At 39.2% G+C, this 18,758-nt stretch overlaps 1 protein-coding gene across 4 annotated transcripts in view; it reads right to left on the bottom strand.

Annotated features, from left to right (window-relative positions):
* dph6 (diphthamine biosynthesis 6) overlaps nucleotides 1–18,758 on the bottom strand; it is a 264,965-nt gene that overhangs the window by 84,903 nt on the left and 161,304 nt on the right. The window contains exon 13 of one of the 4 annotated variants that reach the window (XM_055640698.1): nucleotides 4,205–4,383. The exons of the other annotated variants lie outside the window; for them this stretch is intronic. Within the exon in view, the coding sequence (XP_055496673.1) occupies nucleotides 4,297–4,383 (87 nt within the window). The 3' untranslated portion in view covers nucleotides 4,205–4,296. Of the gene's footprint in view, nucleotides 1–4,204; nucleotides 4,384–18,758 lie in introns of those variants that run through there. 4 annotated transcript variants of the gene reach the window in all.

Consider the following 18,758-nt stretch of genomic DNA (forward strand, 5'->3'; position numbering starts at 1 on the left):
ACAGTTCATTTTGGTAAGCCAAAGGTTTAGCTGGTGTCTCTGGCAGTTTTATTCTTATTTCTCAGTCTAATAATGGCTTCTTTGAGCATGCTGACCGGCTGCATCATGGCCTGGTTTGGCAACTCGAACATCCAGGAGCGGAAAACAATGCAGAAAATTGTGACCACTGCACAGTCCATCACCGGCTCTAACCTCCCCACCATCGAAGGGGTATATCGCAGTCACTGCCTCAAAAAAGGCTGCCAACATCATCAAAGGCCCACACCATCATTTCACACACTCGTTTCAGGAAGAAGGTACAGGAGCCTGAAATCTGTAACATCCAGGTTCAGGGACAGCTTCTTCCCCACAGCCATCAGGCTATTAAACACAACATCAAATAAGCTCTGAACAATAACCAGGACTATATCTGCTTATTTATTGTGTATATATCGTCTATGGTCTATAGACACACTGAAGTTTTATCTTCCGTTTTGTATTATGTTTACATATTCTGTTGTGCTACAGCAAGTAAGAATGTCATTGTCCTATCTGGGACACATGACAATAAAACTCTCGACTTTGGTCCTCATGTTGACAAACAGCAATAAAAGTTTCCAACGGTGATGGAAAGACTGGAGGAAAGACTAGGTGCTGAGAGTTCTCTTATAATGGCATTAAGGAGGAATTTAAACACACCTGAGCAATTACAAACACCTGTGAAGCCATGTGTCTCAAACATGGTGCCCTGAAATGGGAGGGACTATGTATAAACACAGCTGTAATTTCTACATGGTGAAAGCAAAATGTATAAAAATACCCTTTAATATAATCTGACAATGTGCAATTTAACCACATGTGATTTTTTTCTATTACAAATCTCAAATTGTGGAGTACAAGAGGCAAATAAATAAATGATGGGTCTTTGGCCCAAACATTACGGAAGGCACTGTATCTGAATGATTCTACATATATCAATGGCAGTCAATTCATTTCAAATAGGGATGTAAATCATTTATTTCTATACCTGTATTCTAATTCTATCACATAAAACATTTTAATTCAGTTGATCTAATGCTCATTTACCATACATTTCCCTGTAACTAAAATGATTCAACATTCTTTTTGTATTATTTAGAAGTTTAAAGTAGTGTAATTTGTAATTCTTTGGACGTAATTGCTGATACCTAGGGCCTATATTAAGCAGTTGGCATCAGTATCTTTTTTAAGTACCTTCACTACATGTCAAATGAAGGATTAAATGAAGTATTGCTTTCTTTATAACCCTGCAAAATGTTTGATTTGAAGATACCTACAATATGTCGTATCAACATTATTAAATGCAAATAACATTCTTAGATGTTAATTGATAAAATGACAATAATTCTAGAATCCTCAAGCTCCACGGATGGTGGTTTCTTGTAGGAGGCAGGCTCAAGACCTGTGCTGTATAATATGGTTTCTGAAGTGATAGAATGTTATTGTTGAGCAGCAGAGGTGAGCAGAATGTGCTGATGATGGAGGATGAGTTGGTTGAGACCGAAGCAGAATTAGTCAGGGTTTCTATTACAAATCAAGATGTAATTAGGTATTAAAAGGAAAGTGCATTTTTAAGGAGTTGGTTTAGGGCAGGATCAGACCTTGTCTTGAGGATATGCTAGCACTGCGGTTAGACAAACAAACCAGAGGTCTGGAGTAATAATCTGCAGTAAGTCATCCAAATTAGTTCAGTGCTCAAGAAGATACAACATTTTGATAAGATACACTCTTTATGAATGCAGTAGTTGCTAAATGTTTAGCAGGCATTTTTGAGTTGCAGCTCATCAGTCACAGAGTGCTATGCATTATGAAGAGATTACTGTAGTGTTATTTTTTTCGCATCTTGACAAAGCCAATTTTCCAGAACGCTTGCCTCTTCTATGTGTGTTACATTATTCCAGGATCATAGCATAACCTCATCTATCTCTTTGCGCCTAAAATATCTTGCTTTTATAAAATGAAGTCTAAATCGTGACTGCATAGATGTTTTCGCACTGGAAATAGCTCGGTGTGAAAATCTGTTCAAGGGTCACTAGTAAATGGCATTTGGAGGTACGTCAAGAATAGAAATACTTGCACTCTGTTTTCGTTTCTCTGTCAATCCTGTCAATTCTAATTGCATAATGTTATACATGTGCCTAAAATTAAATCAGTGGTCTCAAATAGTGACAGACACAAAGTGCTGGAGTAACTCAGCGGGACAGGCAGCATCTCTGGGGAGAAGGAATGGGTGACGTTTCGGGTCGAGACCCTTCTTTACTAAAAAGATAAGACAACAAAATTATCAATGAAATTCACAATAAAATTGCACCAACCAGTTATAATGCAGCTAGAACAAAACACACTTAAATGAGATTCAATGGAAAAAAAATCAAAGAATTATGCAGCAGAGAAAGCTGTTATTTGACCCGTAATATTTGTGCCATCCTTTTGAAAGAGCTTTTCAATTAATCCCAAACCCCCAGCTCTTCCCGCATAGCCCTGTAAATCTATACATTTTCTTTTCAACCACACATTCAATTCCCGAAAGGCTACATAACAAAAAGAGCCTGCTTCTTACTAATTTGATAATTTTAGCATTCATAATTATCCATGAATATCCACACATAAGACAATGAACATGAAAAAGGATAATTACAGTTAAAATTAATTTGGACATAATATTATGATATTTTACTCTAATTTCTGTTCTTTTGTATTACAACAATTATCTAAATAAACCCCTCAGTTTGTTGAAGTTATCCTGTGGGATCTTACTCCCTTTTCTGCAATTTAATTGTTATTCAGGTTTTTTTTTTAGCATTAATTGAGATCCAATAAAATTAATTTCAGCATCTATTCGTATGATGTATCCTGTTGCAACAAAATTTGTAATTGGCAATATGAAAGGGGAACTTTTGTGGGATCCATGACAATTCTGAATCAAAGTGTGAAAATCAAAACTCCCCAACGAAATTTCATTCATTCTTACCAATTGAATAATTTCAGATATACTACAAATTCCCTCATTTAAGCAGAAGAATCTATACATGGTCGGATTCTTCAACATAAGTTTTCTCTCAATTCTTTTCTGAACAAATTCAATTGTTCTACCGTGTTTGACGTTCACCATTTAAAAATTTACCTAATGCTATATTTTTACTTGCTTTCAGTAACTTTTCCTCTACCAGTAAAATTATCTTCAGCTAAAAGAAAAAGTTCAGAGATAAATTTATTTTTTGACCCACAGCAGTCATTGTGCCATTAACATTCCATTATTAAAAAGGACAGATCAAAATGATCACTGTAGTTCTCCAGCTCAGGATTGTATAACTGATTAATTAAGCTCCAAAATTCCCAGGTTGGTTTCACAGGTAACGGATAATTTCATACTTTACATTTAATTTTGTTTTATATTATCCACTTCTTTCAGCCTTAAATAGTAGGGATTAATAGTAATAACTCCTCACCCATCAATTACAGTTTCATCTACACAATGATATTTACTCCTGATGCATCATTGCAAAATGTCTAGGTATGAAATGTGCTTCCACGCAGTGTATTGCTCTCCAAGATTTTGCACAGAATGTGTGGATATTCATGGTTAACCATCTAAAACTTGACATATTGGGGGGGGGGGGGGGGGGGGGGGGGGGGATCTTAAACACAGAATGCCAATGCATTTTTCTTCTTTTTTAACAAGATTCAAAACTTGAAATAGTTTCAAATAACTGAAAGCAACATGCAATTTTGAACTTTCTGGATCACCAATTGGCCGCCTAAGAGGAAGCGAATCACTTGTTGCAAATCAGCCCCCACATCTTTCCCCTCAAGAAAAGAGCATTCTATGGTGTTTCAGAAATAGCATTATTGAAGCATGTGAACAGAAGCTCTCCTTCCACTTTTTAGAATGTCATTCTTTTCTTTCCGTTCTGACAAAGGGCGTACATGCAAAAACATTAACATGTATTTTTCCGAAGAGGATTTAACTGCCTCCTCTTTTTGATAGTAGGGAGTGAAGTTTCCATCTGTATATTGGGAGATTTATTCCTATAACAATCTCTTCATTCTTAACTTGAGTTCAATACCTTTCTCTCCATTTACCCAGCAATGTAATAAACATCTGATTTTTTTTTTGAGGTGCAATATTTCAATATTATTTTTCTAATCATGAGACTTCCTTTTTTTTTCAATTGTTCTAATACTTGGGCTTTATATGTACATTATACACTATTTTAACAAATATATATTTCAGTCAATCCACGGGAATACCACAGAACATTAAAAAATCTTGCAAGATTATAAAAATGTTTTAAAAAAGTCATTTTCCAGTTCCAGTGTATCAGAATTTGATGCACATTCCTTTTCTATTGCCATAACTTTTGCCTAGATGAAGAAAAAGGTAAATAATATTCTATTTTTGGCAGTGGAGCTTGACAATAAGAAAATATACAAAGAACTAAAGATTTGGAGTATTACCTTTCTGCAAGCTGTTTCACATAAATAAGCCAACTAGCAAAATGTGCACCTGCACTCTTTCACCCATTTGGTCTGGAAAGGTCGTTCATTTTGAGTTAGATATTAAATTCCTTTCAAAATATAGTTTTTTTTTAGTTGAAGGTAAAATCTACCTTGTAAATCTAAAACATCATATAAAATTCTGTGCCTGTGACTAAAGAATGGTAACTTTTCCCCCCTTTAAGAGTGATGCAGCATAGAACTCATCGTACTGTACGCAGTCACAAATTTTATATATTTTTCAGCACTTCTGAAATCCCCAACCCGCGAATGATCAACTGTCACATATGATCAGTGTTACTTAGCTGGCCCTATAAACCTTGTTATTTCAATAGATGTAGGAAGCGAAAAGGCAGACATCGCTGAATGTCTCGCAAAATATCACCAAATCTTGCTCAATATTTGTATGGTAAATTGCATTACCCATGCGTGCACTTAAGTTTAGTGGAGGAAAAAATGTAAAATGCCAAAAGAGTGGCAGCGTAGACAGTTCTTCCATAAATAGACTGTGGTCATTTCATGACATTGGACCTTTTCTTCTTGCTGTGCTACTGTAAATAAGCATGTTCCCTTGCCTGTCTGCTTTCCTCATGCACATTTTCAGAAATGCCGCAGCAGATAAGTAACACTGTCATGTCCGTTTTGTCAACTACATGCTGATTATCCTTTCTATTGGCAGTTTGTGAACATTATCAAGGTCAGAAGCAATCACTCAGAAGACACCTCCTGATGCTGTTACAGTTAATGATGATTTCAGTGAGAAGGCTCCTTGGAGCAAAGAGTGTTATTAAAATAATGGGAAGTGGAAATTAGGAGACTTCACCACTTTTCCAGCTGTTTACTTGAAAAAAAAGCTTTCACAGCAAAGCAAAATATGAATAAAATTCAAAATTTAGCCAAGATGATGACAAATAGGCTATATATTTAAAATATGACAAGATTACTTTGTAATGAATTTGCTATTTGGAGATATATGCCGACTTCATTTCTCCTTGTATTAGGGCAAATGCCCACAGTTTTTAACTGTCTGGACCTCAGCTTTTGACAAATTGGTTGTGAGGCATTTACGACTGATGCACATATCGGAAAATCATTTCTGCCAAGTTTCCTCCGTGACCTGCCCGTGGGACATGACATGCTCCGAGACGCATCGCTCTATCAAATCGCATCTTTCCAGAACAATACAAATTATGACAAATTCCATCATCCTGCATTATGCGCTTCATGCTAATCTCCCTAATTCGAGAGAATCAGGAGGCTCGCTGTTCTGCTGAAGGGCATGTTGTCTGATTGAATGATAGTGAAAAAACATCCGCAATCTCTTTTGCTTCCTAATCCCAGCTGTGCCCACCTCTGCCCTCAAAGCACCATTTCTTTAACTCCCATTCAACATTAACTTACTGTTTACATTGCATTTGAATGTTTAATATGATAAAAATCCATGTTTTAATTGTATCCAACATCTTTTATATATATTTGCGATAGTAAATGTTAATGAACTCGGTTCTACCTCTTCCTGCTGAGTTGCCAGGCCTGTCATGACTGTCACATTGGGAATGCAATCATACTGAGAAACTGGGGCTTCTCGCGTACAGGCTTGTGAACCAATCATTTAGGATTCAGGCTATTCAGAAACACGGCAAGTTGACTTTGTGAGGTTATTCTGGTTGCTTTCAGCAACTGGCCAACTTGCAGAAAACATTAAGAAGTCTTCAGGCTAAACAACTGCCTGTAGATGATAATACTTCCCCATCTCAGAAGGTGGCAGCATTACTACATGGAACAGAACACCAGCCAATGCAATATGGCAAATAAATTCAATATCTTCCAATAAATATGTAAATCTTGTACTCAATTAGGAATCCAAGTTATTAAACTGTAGGACTTAAAGCTACAGAAACATCAGGATGTTTTAGTGCTTTCTTCAAAAAAAAATCTACCAATTTCGCTGTCCATGAATGAGTGCATGGAAAACAAGTCATTTTCTTATTTACTAAACACTGAATATTGATACGATGTGTGGAAGAAAGTCCTTTTCCTTCCTGTGAAATGATCAAATTCTAAACTCCCCGACAATAAAATGTAAATACCAGGTTTTAAAAAAAAAGGGCTCTTTGGCATCTTGAAATTTCTATTCACGTTCTGCGATTCTGATATACTCACTTGCCATTTAGAGCACTTTCAAAATAAAACACGATTAAGTTTAATTTTTCTTTTAGTTAGAGATACAGCATGGAAAGATGCCCAAGGGCCCACCAAGTCCACACCAGCTATCTATACACTAGTTCTATGCTACCCTATCTTACACACTTCGGTCAATTTACAGAAGCCAATCAACCTACAAAACTGCACATCTTTGGAATGTTGGAGGAATGAGGAGCTCCCGGAGAAAACCCACATGGTCATGGGGAAACCATACAGACCCTGCACAGACGGCTACCGTAGTCAGGATCGAACCCAGGTCTCTGGCGCTGTGAGACAGCAGCTCTACTGCTACACCACTGTGCCAGAATAGATATAATGAAAATAATTGCCAAGCTATATAATGAATGGAATGTGTGTTTTATGACCTTCATTAATGTGAAGCATTATACTTTTATTCTGAATTGCTCACAGAAATAAAAACGGATATTAACTTGTTCAGAGATATTTTTAGTTGGATTTGAATAGACACTTCATTATAATGGCCCGAGTCTTTGTATGTAGGTGTGCAACTGTGTGAATTGTCGCATAATCTAGCCTCCGTGAATTGTTACAGATTAAAACAAACAAAAATAGAAACATTTGACTGATCAAAAAAAAGCGCCGCGCAGATATATGTTAAATGAATCTTAAATTAAGTCTGATTACCTTTCACCTACAGACCATTTACCAAGTCTTTGTTCAAGTTGTCGTCCAATAAAATGACCCCTGCAGATTGCTGAGAGTTCATCTTTGCATGCAGAAAATAAATACATGTATAGATGTTACAGTACAGTTCTGAGTCCATTGTCATCTAGAGTAAGTCAGCATATTCAATACAATCAAATCTGATGATCTGAGAAATATTCAATATTTATAAACTGACTGTCTAACCCCCTAAAAGCTGTCACAGATTTATACATTCTCTGCATTACACAGATAGGAATACATCTTGCTGCACTTTAATGGTCAGAATGCTGAGATTGCATTTTTTAAATAAGAGTTATTACAAATGAAAACCTCCTCATGGTACTTTCACGGAAGTTGTATACTAAGTCAGCATTTTTCAGTATAAAAATTGCTTAAGGTCAATGCCTGTGCTTCTGTCTTTGTTTGAGAGATGCTCCATTGAATATCTTGAACAGAGGAGGGTGCAGGGAATCTTAACTTATGCGCTGTCGTGTTGAGTCATGCCTCGTGGCTCCCAGCCTGCCTGGAACTTGGTGCAGGTGCAAAACTGCAGCTCCCATCAGAAACCAACATTGCGGCGGTCCTCGTTTAAAAATAAACTTTTATGACAAAATAAGCAAAACTTAAAAGGGCACAGTCACAGTCATACAGCCCATGCTGACCAAGGTGCCCCATCTACACTAGTTCAACCTAGTTTGGCCCATCTATCTATATTATTATTATTATTATTATTTTATTATATAACTAAAACTCTCATCTTGTTATCTGCAGGTTTGCATTGTACCTCTATTTGCGCAAAAACCTTACACAATAGCGCTACGATTTTGCCCTACCTTACTCACCATTGTCCTAAGCTATACACGAAACAAGTTTTGTTCAGATTGATGGTATATTTTAAAAGTTATTAACGTTTAAAACAAATTAACTTAAAACAGCGCCTCCACCCGCTCATGCGCAGTTGGAGGAGAGTTCCCATGCGCGTCTTTACTGGCGTTGCAAAAGGCACCCAACAAGGTCTCAGCCGTGTCTGCGCAGTTGGGGCCTTTTTTCTCAATGGCGACACAGGTAACATTTTAAAAGCAGCATTTTACTGCTACTCCGGGCCCGCGGGGCTCCGCCATGGTGCTGAGGCTGGGGCGGTGGCCGGTTCCGGGGACGGGGAGAGGCCAAGCCGACGATCAGGGACCCGGGTGTTGAGTCTGGCGGCGACGGCTCTGGCTCCGGGGGCGGGGAGAAGCTACGTCGATGATCCGAGGCCTGGGCGCTGAGGTTGGCTCTCCTCCGGGCCCGCGTGGATTGACCGTCTTGGCGCTGAGGCTGGGGCTTCGTCTGCAGGCGGTGGTAGCAGCCAGCTCTTGGGGCGGGCAGAGGCCGCGCCGATCGCGGGGATCCGCCGCTTGGCACTGAGGCTGGGGGTGCATCTACAGGCGCCAGTGGCCGACTCCTGGTGAGGGGAGAGGCCGGGCGGGGAGAAGCCGCGCAAACGCTGAGGCCTGGGTGCTGAGGCTGGCTGAGTCCGACGGTTGCTGCTGCTCCTCCAGTCACACAAGGAGGTAAAGGAGTGGCACTCTCGAGATCCTGGGGAGGTGAGGAGGGAGTATGGGGGTATTGAGGGAGAGGAAGAGGTAGGGAGGGAAGTGGAGGAGGTGAGGATGGAGAGTGGGGGTAGGGAGGGGGAGGAGTTATGGAGAAAGGGAGGGAGTGACTGAGGGTAGGGGAAAGGAGAAGGAGAGGTGAAGAGGAGGGAAAGGGAGTGCTGAGGGATGAGAGGAAATGAGCCGTGCCTGCGCAGTTGGGGGCTATGGGTGAGTGGTGGAATATTGTGTTGGGGGAAACGGGTAGCGTTGGGAGACCAGGCCTCCTGTGTGACAGGGTCCCAATGGGTCCCACTTAGTCTAGTAATCCTCTAAACCTTTCCCATCCATGTACCTGTCCAAATGTCGTTAAGAGTACTTGCCTCAACTATCTCGTCTGGCAGATCGTGCCATATACCCATCACCCTCTGTGTGAAAATGTAGCTCCTCAGGTTCCTATTAAATCTTTCCCCCCTCATCCTCAACCTATGTTCTCTACAAGGCTATATGTTTAGAAGCAAGATGCACTCCTGAGCAAAGCTATAAATTCAGCCTTACATTTAATGGGATGCTCCAGCAGTAGTTAGGTTCATGTTCATCAAAAAGTTCTCCTGATGGTGGAAATGTAACATAAAAACAGAAAATACAAGAAATACTCAGCAGATCAGGCCGCATCTGTGGGAAGAGAAATAGAGATAATGATTCAGGTCGATGTCGTTTGTTAAAGTTCTTTGTACTCTTGTCAAGCGACCTGGCCTACTGAGTATTTCTGGCAATTTTGCTTTTGTTCTAGGTTCGTGAATAATTCTAGTTTTGGGAAAATAAGAGATTAAGATTGCTTAATCGTCATTTGCACGCATCAGAACAATGACATTTATATGCAGCATATTTACAGGCACTTTATGCAACAATAATGCAATTAATTATCAGTTACGCAGGGTACGGAGACTAGAATGATGCAAGGTAAAGGGGCATGTCTCACCATTTAAAATCACAAAATTACCATCACAAATTAGTGATATCTGTCTTTTCATTATCACTCTCAAGTCATGATGAATATAAAGAATTATGAACACACCAATCTAATCCTCATCTAATAGTTATGAATATAATTATTTGGTCATAATTTGCTTTTTTATTGTTTGCATGATCATCAAAGGATCTTACAAAACAGTGCAATTAAATTGGCTGGATCCATGTAACAATGACTTCATAAAGTCTAGGCAGGGTAATAATCCGAACAGTTTGGTCAAGTTTTTATATGTAAAATCCTTTTAGGACATAAGAATGGTTTTACAGCATGCTATGAAATAACACCAGCAATTTAAGTATTGAATGGACCATCCTCCAATTTAAGGGGAAACATTTACATTATTCTGTTTAAGAAGGAACTGCAGATGCTGGAAAAACGAAGGTTGGCAAAAATGCTGGAATAACTTAGCGGGTGAGGCAGCATCTATGGAGCGAAGGAATAGGTGATGTTTCGGGTCGAGACCCTTCTTCAGATCTATTCTGTTAGATCAGAATAAATTTCCTTTACCCCTTTTCTCTCCTTCCGAGATGGGAAGGAAACTACATCCAAAATAATAGTCAACATTTGGCCAATTGTAATTAACAAATCCTGATTAATACCAAAGATAGACTGGAATCACTCAGTGGGTAAGGCAGCATCTCTAGAGAAAATGGATAGGTGACGTTTCAGGTCCTGACCCAAAACGTCACCTACCCATTTTCTCCAGAGACGGTGCCAGCCCTGCTGAGTGTCTCCAGCATTTTGTTTCTATCTTTTGTCAATATTAAGCTTCTATTTATTTTTTTTAAAAGCATGAATGGTCACAAAACAAAAACACAGTTAGAGTCACGTTCCATTTTGGATGCCCTTTTCAATTGCCTACCTATTCCCACACCCCATCTGAATTATTCTTTTGAAAAAGATAAAAAGCCAAACTTTCAAATAGCTGATTTCTTTCATCATCACAGCAACTGATTTTATTTTGAGCAGCCATATATCCCTCCACAACCCACTCCCAATTATCATATTCTGGCTCCACGCACATTAAGATGTCAAGAATTTTGGAATACCCAATGCTATGGCCATTACATAAAACTGAATAGTAAAATTAAAGTCCAGTGGAAGGTCCAGCCTATTGTCCTCCTCTTATTCGTAAATGTTAATATTAATCATTAGGCTTCTTCAGAATATAATCTTTGAAGGGAACAATGAAAAATATAACTTTCTGAAAGTAAAGGAAACCCATGTCCTCAAAGGAATAAAGCACATGAAAGATATTCATGACTAAGTACTTTAAAACACTGTTCATAATGTTCCCTCTATTCATGTTTTATAGCCTTTATGCAGGCCCATTTTTACAACATTATACAGATACACATTCAATATTTATTGCTTTGGGATGAAGGGATCTTGAGTTTCTCACTTTGCTTCCAGCAAGTTCAGCACCTTAAGAAGTAAGTGACTATTTTAGTATCATTGCAGGGAAAGGCAGTAGGCACACCCTATACTTGCTGTGGGTTGTTGACATGAACCAGGGCAGGCAGAAACCAATAATACATGAAGTGCTGTTCAGAGCCAATTAGGATCAGTTGTCAAGGCTCGACCATTAATGAAGGAATATGTCAGCAGCGCCAGAGACCTCAGCATCTGAGGGCAAGAAGGCGATTTAGTGTGACAGATCGAGTCCTTCCAATGTCCTCAGCAGTACATGCTAATACCAGTCTTAACAACACAGTGTGGCAGTGTATAATGCAACTAACATGGACTTTGATTCTGCAAAATGACTGCTGCCACTGCTAGTCCATCTCACTTCAGTTGCAGATAAGGTTACCCGGCTAATAATTACTACTTTGCCAGTTCCACAACCAGCACTGTCCTCCTGTTCATCTATCTTGCTTAAAGGTGGCACACGCACAACAATATACAAAGATATACTCAAGAATACTTTATTCCCTATATATTCTATGCTTCCAGAATTTTGAATCACAGGCAAAATTCTTCACTGCAGGCTAAAACACCTTTTCTCAAAATGAATGCGCGTTAACATAATGAGCTAATATTTGCATGCAAGCCAAGAAAATGACATTCATTCTCAAAATGTCAAATTAATGCCTTGAATTTTCAGTTTTAATGATGGAGAAACAGTCAGCCTGCACTCCCGTTTCTGGGTAAAACCAACATCAATTTCTGACATTGCATATGCTCTATTAAATGCAGAAACTGTGAGGCTGCTTTCAGAGGGAGCTGCCTCCACGACTCGCTGTACTGTTGCGGGCTTGGAAATTGCAAACAGAATGAGAGACACTACATGAACACCACTGAGCACGCACTATTCCCATTGTGGAAGCCATTAAAAAATGTTAAGCCTTGTTAACTGAGATGTAGCTGGATCATTGTTACTGTGATTTGTACTTATTGATGAAAAAACATCTGGCACCAAAAGCATTTAGCTATTGTACCACTGTACGGTAAAAAATACACAGATTAAAAAAAAATAATAAAAAAAACCTTTTACAAAGGATATAATGATTCAATTTCTTAATCTTGAGTAATATCCCACTCATTATTGTAAAATGAGTTGAAAATATATTGAAGTAAAGGGTGGCATAGTGGTAGAGTTGCTGCCTTACACCTGCAGAGATCTGGGTTCAATCCTGGCTACGGGTGCTGTCTTTGTGGAGTTTGCACCTTCTCCCTGTGTCTGCATGGGTTTTCTCTGAGTGTTCCGGTTTCCTCCCACACTCCAAACATGTGCAAGTTTGCAGGTTAATTGGCTTCGGTAAAATTGTAAATTGTCCCTAGCGTGTAGGATAGTATTAGTGTACGGGGTGATCACTGGACAGTGCGGATTCGGTTGGCCAAAGAGCCTATTTCCGAGCTGTATCTGGATTTCTAAAGTAAATTATAATCTGTGATTTTTATAACCTGATTTGGTTCGATAGTTCTTCAATTTGATTGGCTTCCCAGCCTACTGATGGCACATTAAAGTCAAGTTGGAATAAGGGAAATTGATGGCAGGAGACCTGATCAATCTAATTCTGCAGTTTTCTTTGAGGTCAGAGGAAAGCATTGACCTTTCACCATTGACAACAAAACCCGGGTCAATAACATTTGCAAATATTCTGCCATCAGTCCAAATGTCAATACAATGCAGGTACAGCACTAGATTCTCTTTTGATGAGCAGATAAACCGTTACTTTTAGTTACACTGCAGAATTCTCTCATACAAAGTTATGTCCTACCTTAAAGCGATGTCCTACATCTTCCCAGTCAGATTATTTGCATGTTATATTTATAAAGAACATCATATTTTCAATGATGTTTTGTTGTCTATATTTTGATATTTAGAAAACAAGTAATATTTTTCTTAAAAAGTGGGAATGGCCATGTCATCAATTTATTTAAATTCTTGTCATCAGTGAAAAGCTGGAGACAAATATCTACATGAGCACAAGTACAGACAAACTGCCATTTACACCAGAGAAGCTAAAAGAATGTTAAGTATATGTCCCAGGCACTCACCACCCTCAAAAACATGTCCCGCACATCTTCTTTCAACTTTGCTCCTCTCAGCTTAAAGCTATGTCCTCTAGTATTTGATTTTTCCATCCTGGGAAAAAGATTCTGACTGACTTGACCTCAGGTCTGTCTGTGTGGAGTTTGCGTGTTCTCTCTGTGACTACATGGATTTCATCTAGATGCTCCCACATTCCAAAGGCATGCAGGTTGGTAGGTGAATTGGCTGCTGCAAATTGGCCACAGTGTGCAAGTGAGTGGTATAATGGTTTTTTCTGGGGGGGGGGGGGGGGGGGGGGGGGGGGGGGAATAAAAATTGGGATTCATGTAGGATTTCTGTGACTAGATGGTTGAAGGTGTATATGGACTTAGTAGGCCGAAAAGCCTGTTTCTGTTCCGTATCCCTCACAAAAGTTGAGTATTTTATTTATCCTGAAAATATCACCTGAAATTTTTGCACATGGGAGCGAAATATAAATGGTAACCATGTTATAGTTAATGGTCGAAAATTATTTTGATAAATGGGAATCTTAAGGTAAGAATAGACATCAAATGAGATAAATATCATGTCACTTTTGGATTATGTTCAGGATGGCCTATGGTACACACTCCACGATAAGCTCTTGAACCCACATCACTTGCAGGCATCTAAATTCTTTACCAAAATGTTATTTTTCAAGTTAAGTGACACACCATAATGGAGCGAGAAAGGGTTTTGCAGAAAGCAGTCATCTTGTGGGATTAACATTGTCTATGGAAGCAGAGATATCCTTGGTGTGATTTGCCAAAGGGTTCACAAGGTCATAAGAGATAGGAGCAGAATTAGGTCATTCAGCCCATGAAGTCTACTCCGCCATTCAATCATGGCTGATTTATCTCTCCCTCCGAACCCAATTTTCTGCCTTTATCCCCGTAACCCCTGACACCCGTACTAGGTTCCTGGAGCTGAATAGATTCCCTGGAAATTCCGTACTGTAAGAGATTGTTCTGTTTGTTTCCATGGGGACACAATTGCAGACCCTGCCAACAGAGAGTGTTGCAAGCAGGAGACAATGGAATGGATGTTATCATGGGCAGTTTATGCACTTACTTCCTGGATGATGCAGATTGTTATAAAGTGAACTTCTGTGTTCCTGACATGAACAAGCAAGCCTTTTTCAATAGGACAACTAGCAACTCTCAAGTTATTAACTACTCTCCTATATCCTGGAAGGAAAATACTGTGCAAGCTGAAAATCTGAAAGAAAAGAAAATGCTAGAAACGTGCATTGGATCATGCGGATTCTGAAAAGATACAGTAAATGTTTTATAAGATCATAAGACATTGGAGCAGACTAAATTTGATCCATTGAGTCTGTTCCATGTGGCTAATCCATTTTTCCCTCTCAACCCCATTCTCCTGCCTTCTCCCCGTAACCTTTGACATCCTTATTAATCAAGAACCTATCAATCTCCGCTTGATAGGAATGAATTCCACAGATCCACCACCCTCTGGCTAAAGAAATTCCTCATCTCCTTTTAAAGGTACGTCATTTTATTCTAAGGCTGTGCCCTCTGGCCCTAGGCTCTCCCACTAGTGGAAACATCCTCTCCACTTCCACTCTATCTAGTCATTTTATTATTCGGTAAGATTCAATGGGGTTTTCGGCTAACGAAAGGTCATCAAGTTGAAATATTACCATGATTTATCTCTTCACATATGCTGCCTGGCCCAGTGAGTGTCTTATCTAGAAGGCTCTCTTCCGTATGATATTAGTTGGAGTGCGGCTATGATGAAAGAATGGGTTGACTGGGCTTGTATTCACTGGAATTTAGAAGGATGAGAGTGGATCATATAGAAACATATAAAAGTCTTAAAGGCTAGATGCAGGAAAAATGTTCCCGATGTTGGGGGAGTCCAGAACCAGGGGTCACAGTTTAAGAATAAGGGGTAGGGCATTTAAGACTGAGATGAGGAAAAACCTTTTTCACCCAGAGTTGTGAATCTGTGGAATTCTCTGCCACAGAAGACAGTGGAGGCCAATTCACTGGATGTTTTCAAGAAAGATTTAGCTCTTAGCGCTAAAGGAATCAAGGGATATGGGGAAAAAGCAGGAACAGGGTACTGATTTTAGATGATCAACCATGATCATATTGAATGGTGGTGCTGGCTCGAAGGGCCGAATGGTCTACTCATGCACCCATTTTTCTGTGTTTCTATGTTTGTGAATGCTATTCTCTTTGAGGTTATGTGGTTCCTGAAACTTGACTGGATTGAGTCCAGGAACAAAAGACAAACTCTCTCTGTCAGTTGCCAAACAGGTGTAGATGATTTCATCTCTCAGTGTCTGTAATTGCATAGATACAGGATCTAGTATTACAGTTGTCTTCAAAGGATTCCCAGTCTCTTTTTCAACCACCTAGTCTCATTGGTTTAACCTCTGCAGATTTCAATCTATATTTAAGTCAAGATGCTGAAAATTTGTAATTGACCAATTTGTAATTGTGTACGTAAAGAATCTGAACAATAAAATATCTTTATATGTGGAGATATACGTCAGCTAAGCAGTAAAAGCTACAGATTTTACACATCCATTGTCCAAATCTGCCTTCACTGTTCTTTCTGATGCTTGCTTTTCAGATGGAAAGTTAATTATTTTTGAGGCGGTGGTTCCATCACAGACAACACACATTTTTCATGACATTCACCAACTTGAAACAAAACTTGGAACAGATTGGGTCTAAAGCACACACTCCTAATGGTTCCCTGCTGAGATTTCTTGACTACGTTGCATTTGTCCCTTTAAGATGATACAGCTCACACTTGTATAGGTGCACAATCAGCTCCAAATGAGGCCGGAACGACAAGGAATAAAAATGTTATAAACTTTGAGTGACTGATAAATATAACGCTTCCATTTCTGCACCCTAGCATGGGAGATCAAAAATAATTTTCCTTTGAAACCAAATTGGTGGCAAAACAGCAGGTTCTCAGAAATATATTTTCCATCATTTTGATATCGAATAACTTTAATGATCATGGCAATTATGATTTTATAATTAGTGGTGTCCAATTTTTATTTGGACAGGAAAATGTCTGATCCTTTCTTCATTTAGTTAAAATACAAGGAGGTGATAAGTAAAACTGATTTACTGTAGGTACAGCACAAAGGCAGTTGGTTTATTGGTATAGATCTTAAGAAAATCCTTCAGTTTTAGTATTCGGATTGTTCACATACGAGGTGTATATTTTTGAAGAGAATCTTCATTATCTGTTTTCTGATCTTGATCTAACATCTTGGGATTGCATTATTCCCCTCTGTCAGAGGTCTCACTCCAACCTCGTTCATGCACAGTTATCCAGTTTCTGATTAAAACTGCCGAGGCGGGAAATGGGCACCTTGCTATCTTTTTAAAAAAAAGGTGTAAAAAAGTTCAGGGATGGAGTGAAATACTGTGTAGCATGTGGACGTGTGGCTGCCCAACTTCACATCTCCTACCATCTACCTCATTGGAGACCAACGGACTATCTTTAATCAGACTTTACTGGACTTTATCTTGCACAAAAATTATTCCCCTTTTCATGTATCTGTACACGGTTCGATTGTAATCATGTATAGTCTTTCCGCTGACTGGTTAGCACACAACAAAAAAGCCTTTCACTGTACCTTGGTGCACGTGACAATAATAAACTCAACCTAAACCCATATCTAAACCCTGGACCCTGTCGGCTTATAGCAGGTGACCCTGCATCTCCACTTATATTGCAGCTGACCAGATCAAGCTGAAAATAAACTTGCTCAAGTGCTCATCCCCATTTCTAACCATTCCACACCTTTTTTCGGCAGTTGATACCAATGAAAAATCAAATCCACCACTTTTTCCAAAATATAGTTTTGGGATCCGGACTTGCATCTTATTGTCTTTTTACTTAAGAAACCTGTTGAGTCTGTAGCTGTATATCATATGACACTTTCCTTGTGAAGTGAAGGGGAGTGGGTGGGCCGAGAAATCTGAGTACCATGCAATGTGTAGCTGATCCTAGTCTTAGTCCTCTGGCGATCTGATGATGGAAACTTCTCATATTGTTGTTCACCACAGAGAAAGCCTACTCTGTCCTGTTGGCTGTTTGATCTTTTACATCTCCTAAAACTCTTCTGCTTTAGAGCTAATGCTGCAGAGCCAATTTTATTAAATCCAAACTTAGCCCACAGCGAATATTTAGCCAACTGAATACAATACACTGCTTTACAGCATTAAACATGATCTGCTTGGTCTCGGGCTAGATGAAATCATGAATCTCTTGGCAGAAGGGGGAAAGCAAGATTGGAATATTTCCTGCTTGAAGTAGCTCTTCTACATTTAAATGTCATCTTAAAATAAGAGGTTTGAAGCACAACACAAGGGAAATCTGTGCACACATCTGAAACTAGCTGTATGGACTGTCAATACTACCTCCAAATAATTTTAATCATGGCAATCTGACTACAAAGCTGCAGTACCATTATTTCTTATCCAAAGCAATGCATTTTCATGGGCGATACTGTCTGAAGCATCAACACCACAAGTGCTGCGGTGATTCCAGAAAGAACCATCAACAGGACATTGCTCCTGTTTTTAGTGCTTTTAATGTCTTTTAATTTTTACTGTTTTATAGTCCTTTGTTTTACGGTTTTTAATGGTTTGTAATAACTTCTTGTCCATGAGTTCTCATGTACAGCACTTTGTGGCAACTGCAGTTGTTTAAAGTGCTTTATAAATAAAGTTATTATTATTATTATAACAAATATTAGCAATGCAACAGAGGTTTGCTTTAAATTTGTAATTACATGACAAGCGGGGGCATTTGCATCCCTGTATCCCTGTCGTTAGCACATCTTCTCCAGCCAACAATGTGCCATTATAGATTCCACGCTACCTAAGGTCATCTGTTGCCGGCCCTGTTTTGTTCTGACCTTCGCTATCTTTCAATCTGAAGAAGGGTTCTGGCACGAAATGTTGGCTATTCCTTTTCTCCAGAGATGCTGCCTGATCCGCTGAGTTACTCCAGCATTTTGAGCCTATCTTCAGTATAAACCAGCATTTACAGTTCCTTCCTACACATGGGGCATTTTGCAGTGAAACATAGACAATGTGTTGGTCGTACAACAACGGTGCTGATAATTGTTACAGAGAATGTAAACAGATGCTTAGAATTTCCTCAGTGCCCACGAGGCATGTACAGCCTCCAACAACCATTTTGGCCTTGGAAATTCAATTGTGTTCAAAGTCCCAGGATGGTCTGAGTTTAC

The sequence above is a fragment of the Leucoraja erinacea genome, chromosome 9 (assembly GCF_028641065.1).
Source record: "Leucoraja erinacea ecotype New England chromosome 9, Leri_hhj_1, whole genome shotgun sequence".
In the NCBI taxonomy this organism is placed as follows: domain Eukaryota; kingdom Metazoa; phylum Chordata; class Chondrichthyes; order Rajiformes; family Rajidae; genus Leucoraja; species Leucoraja erinaceus.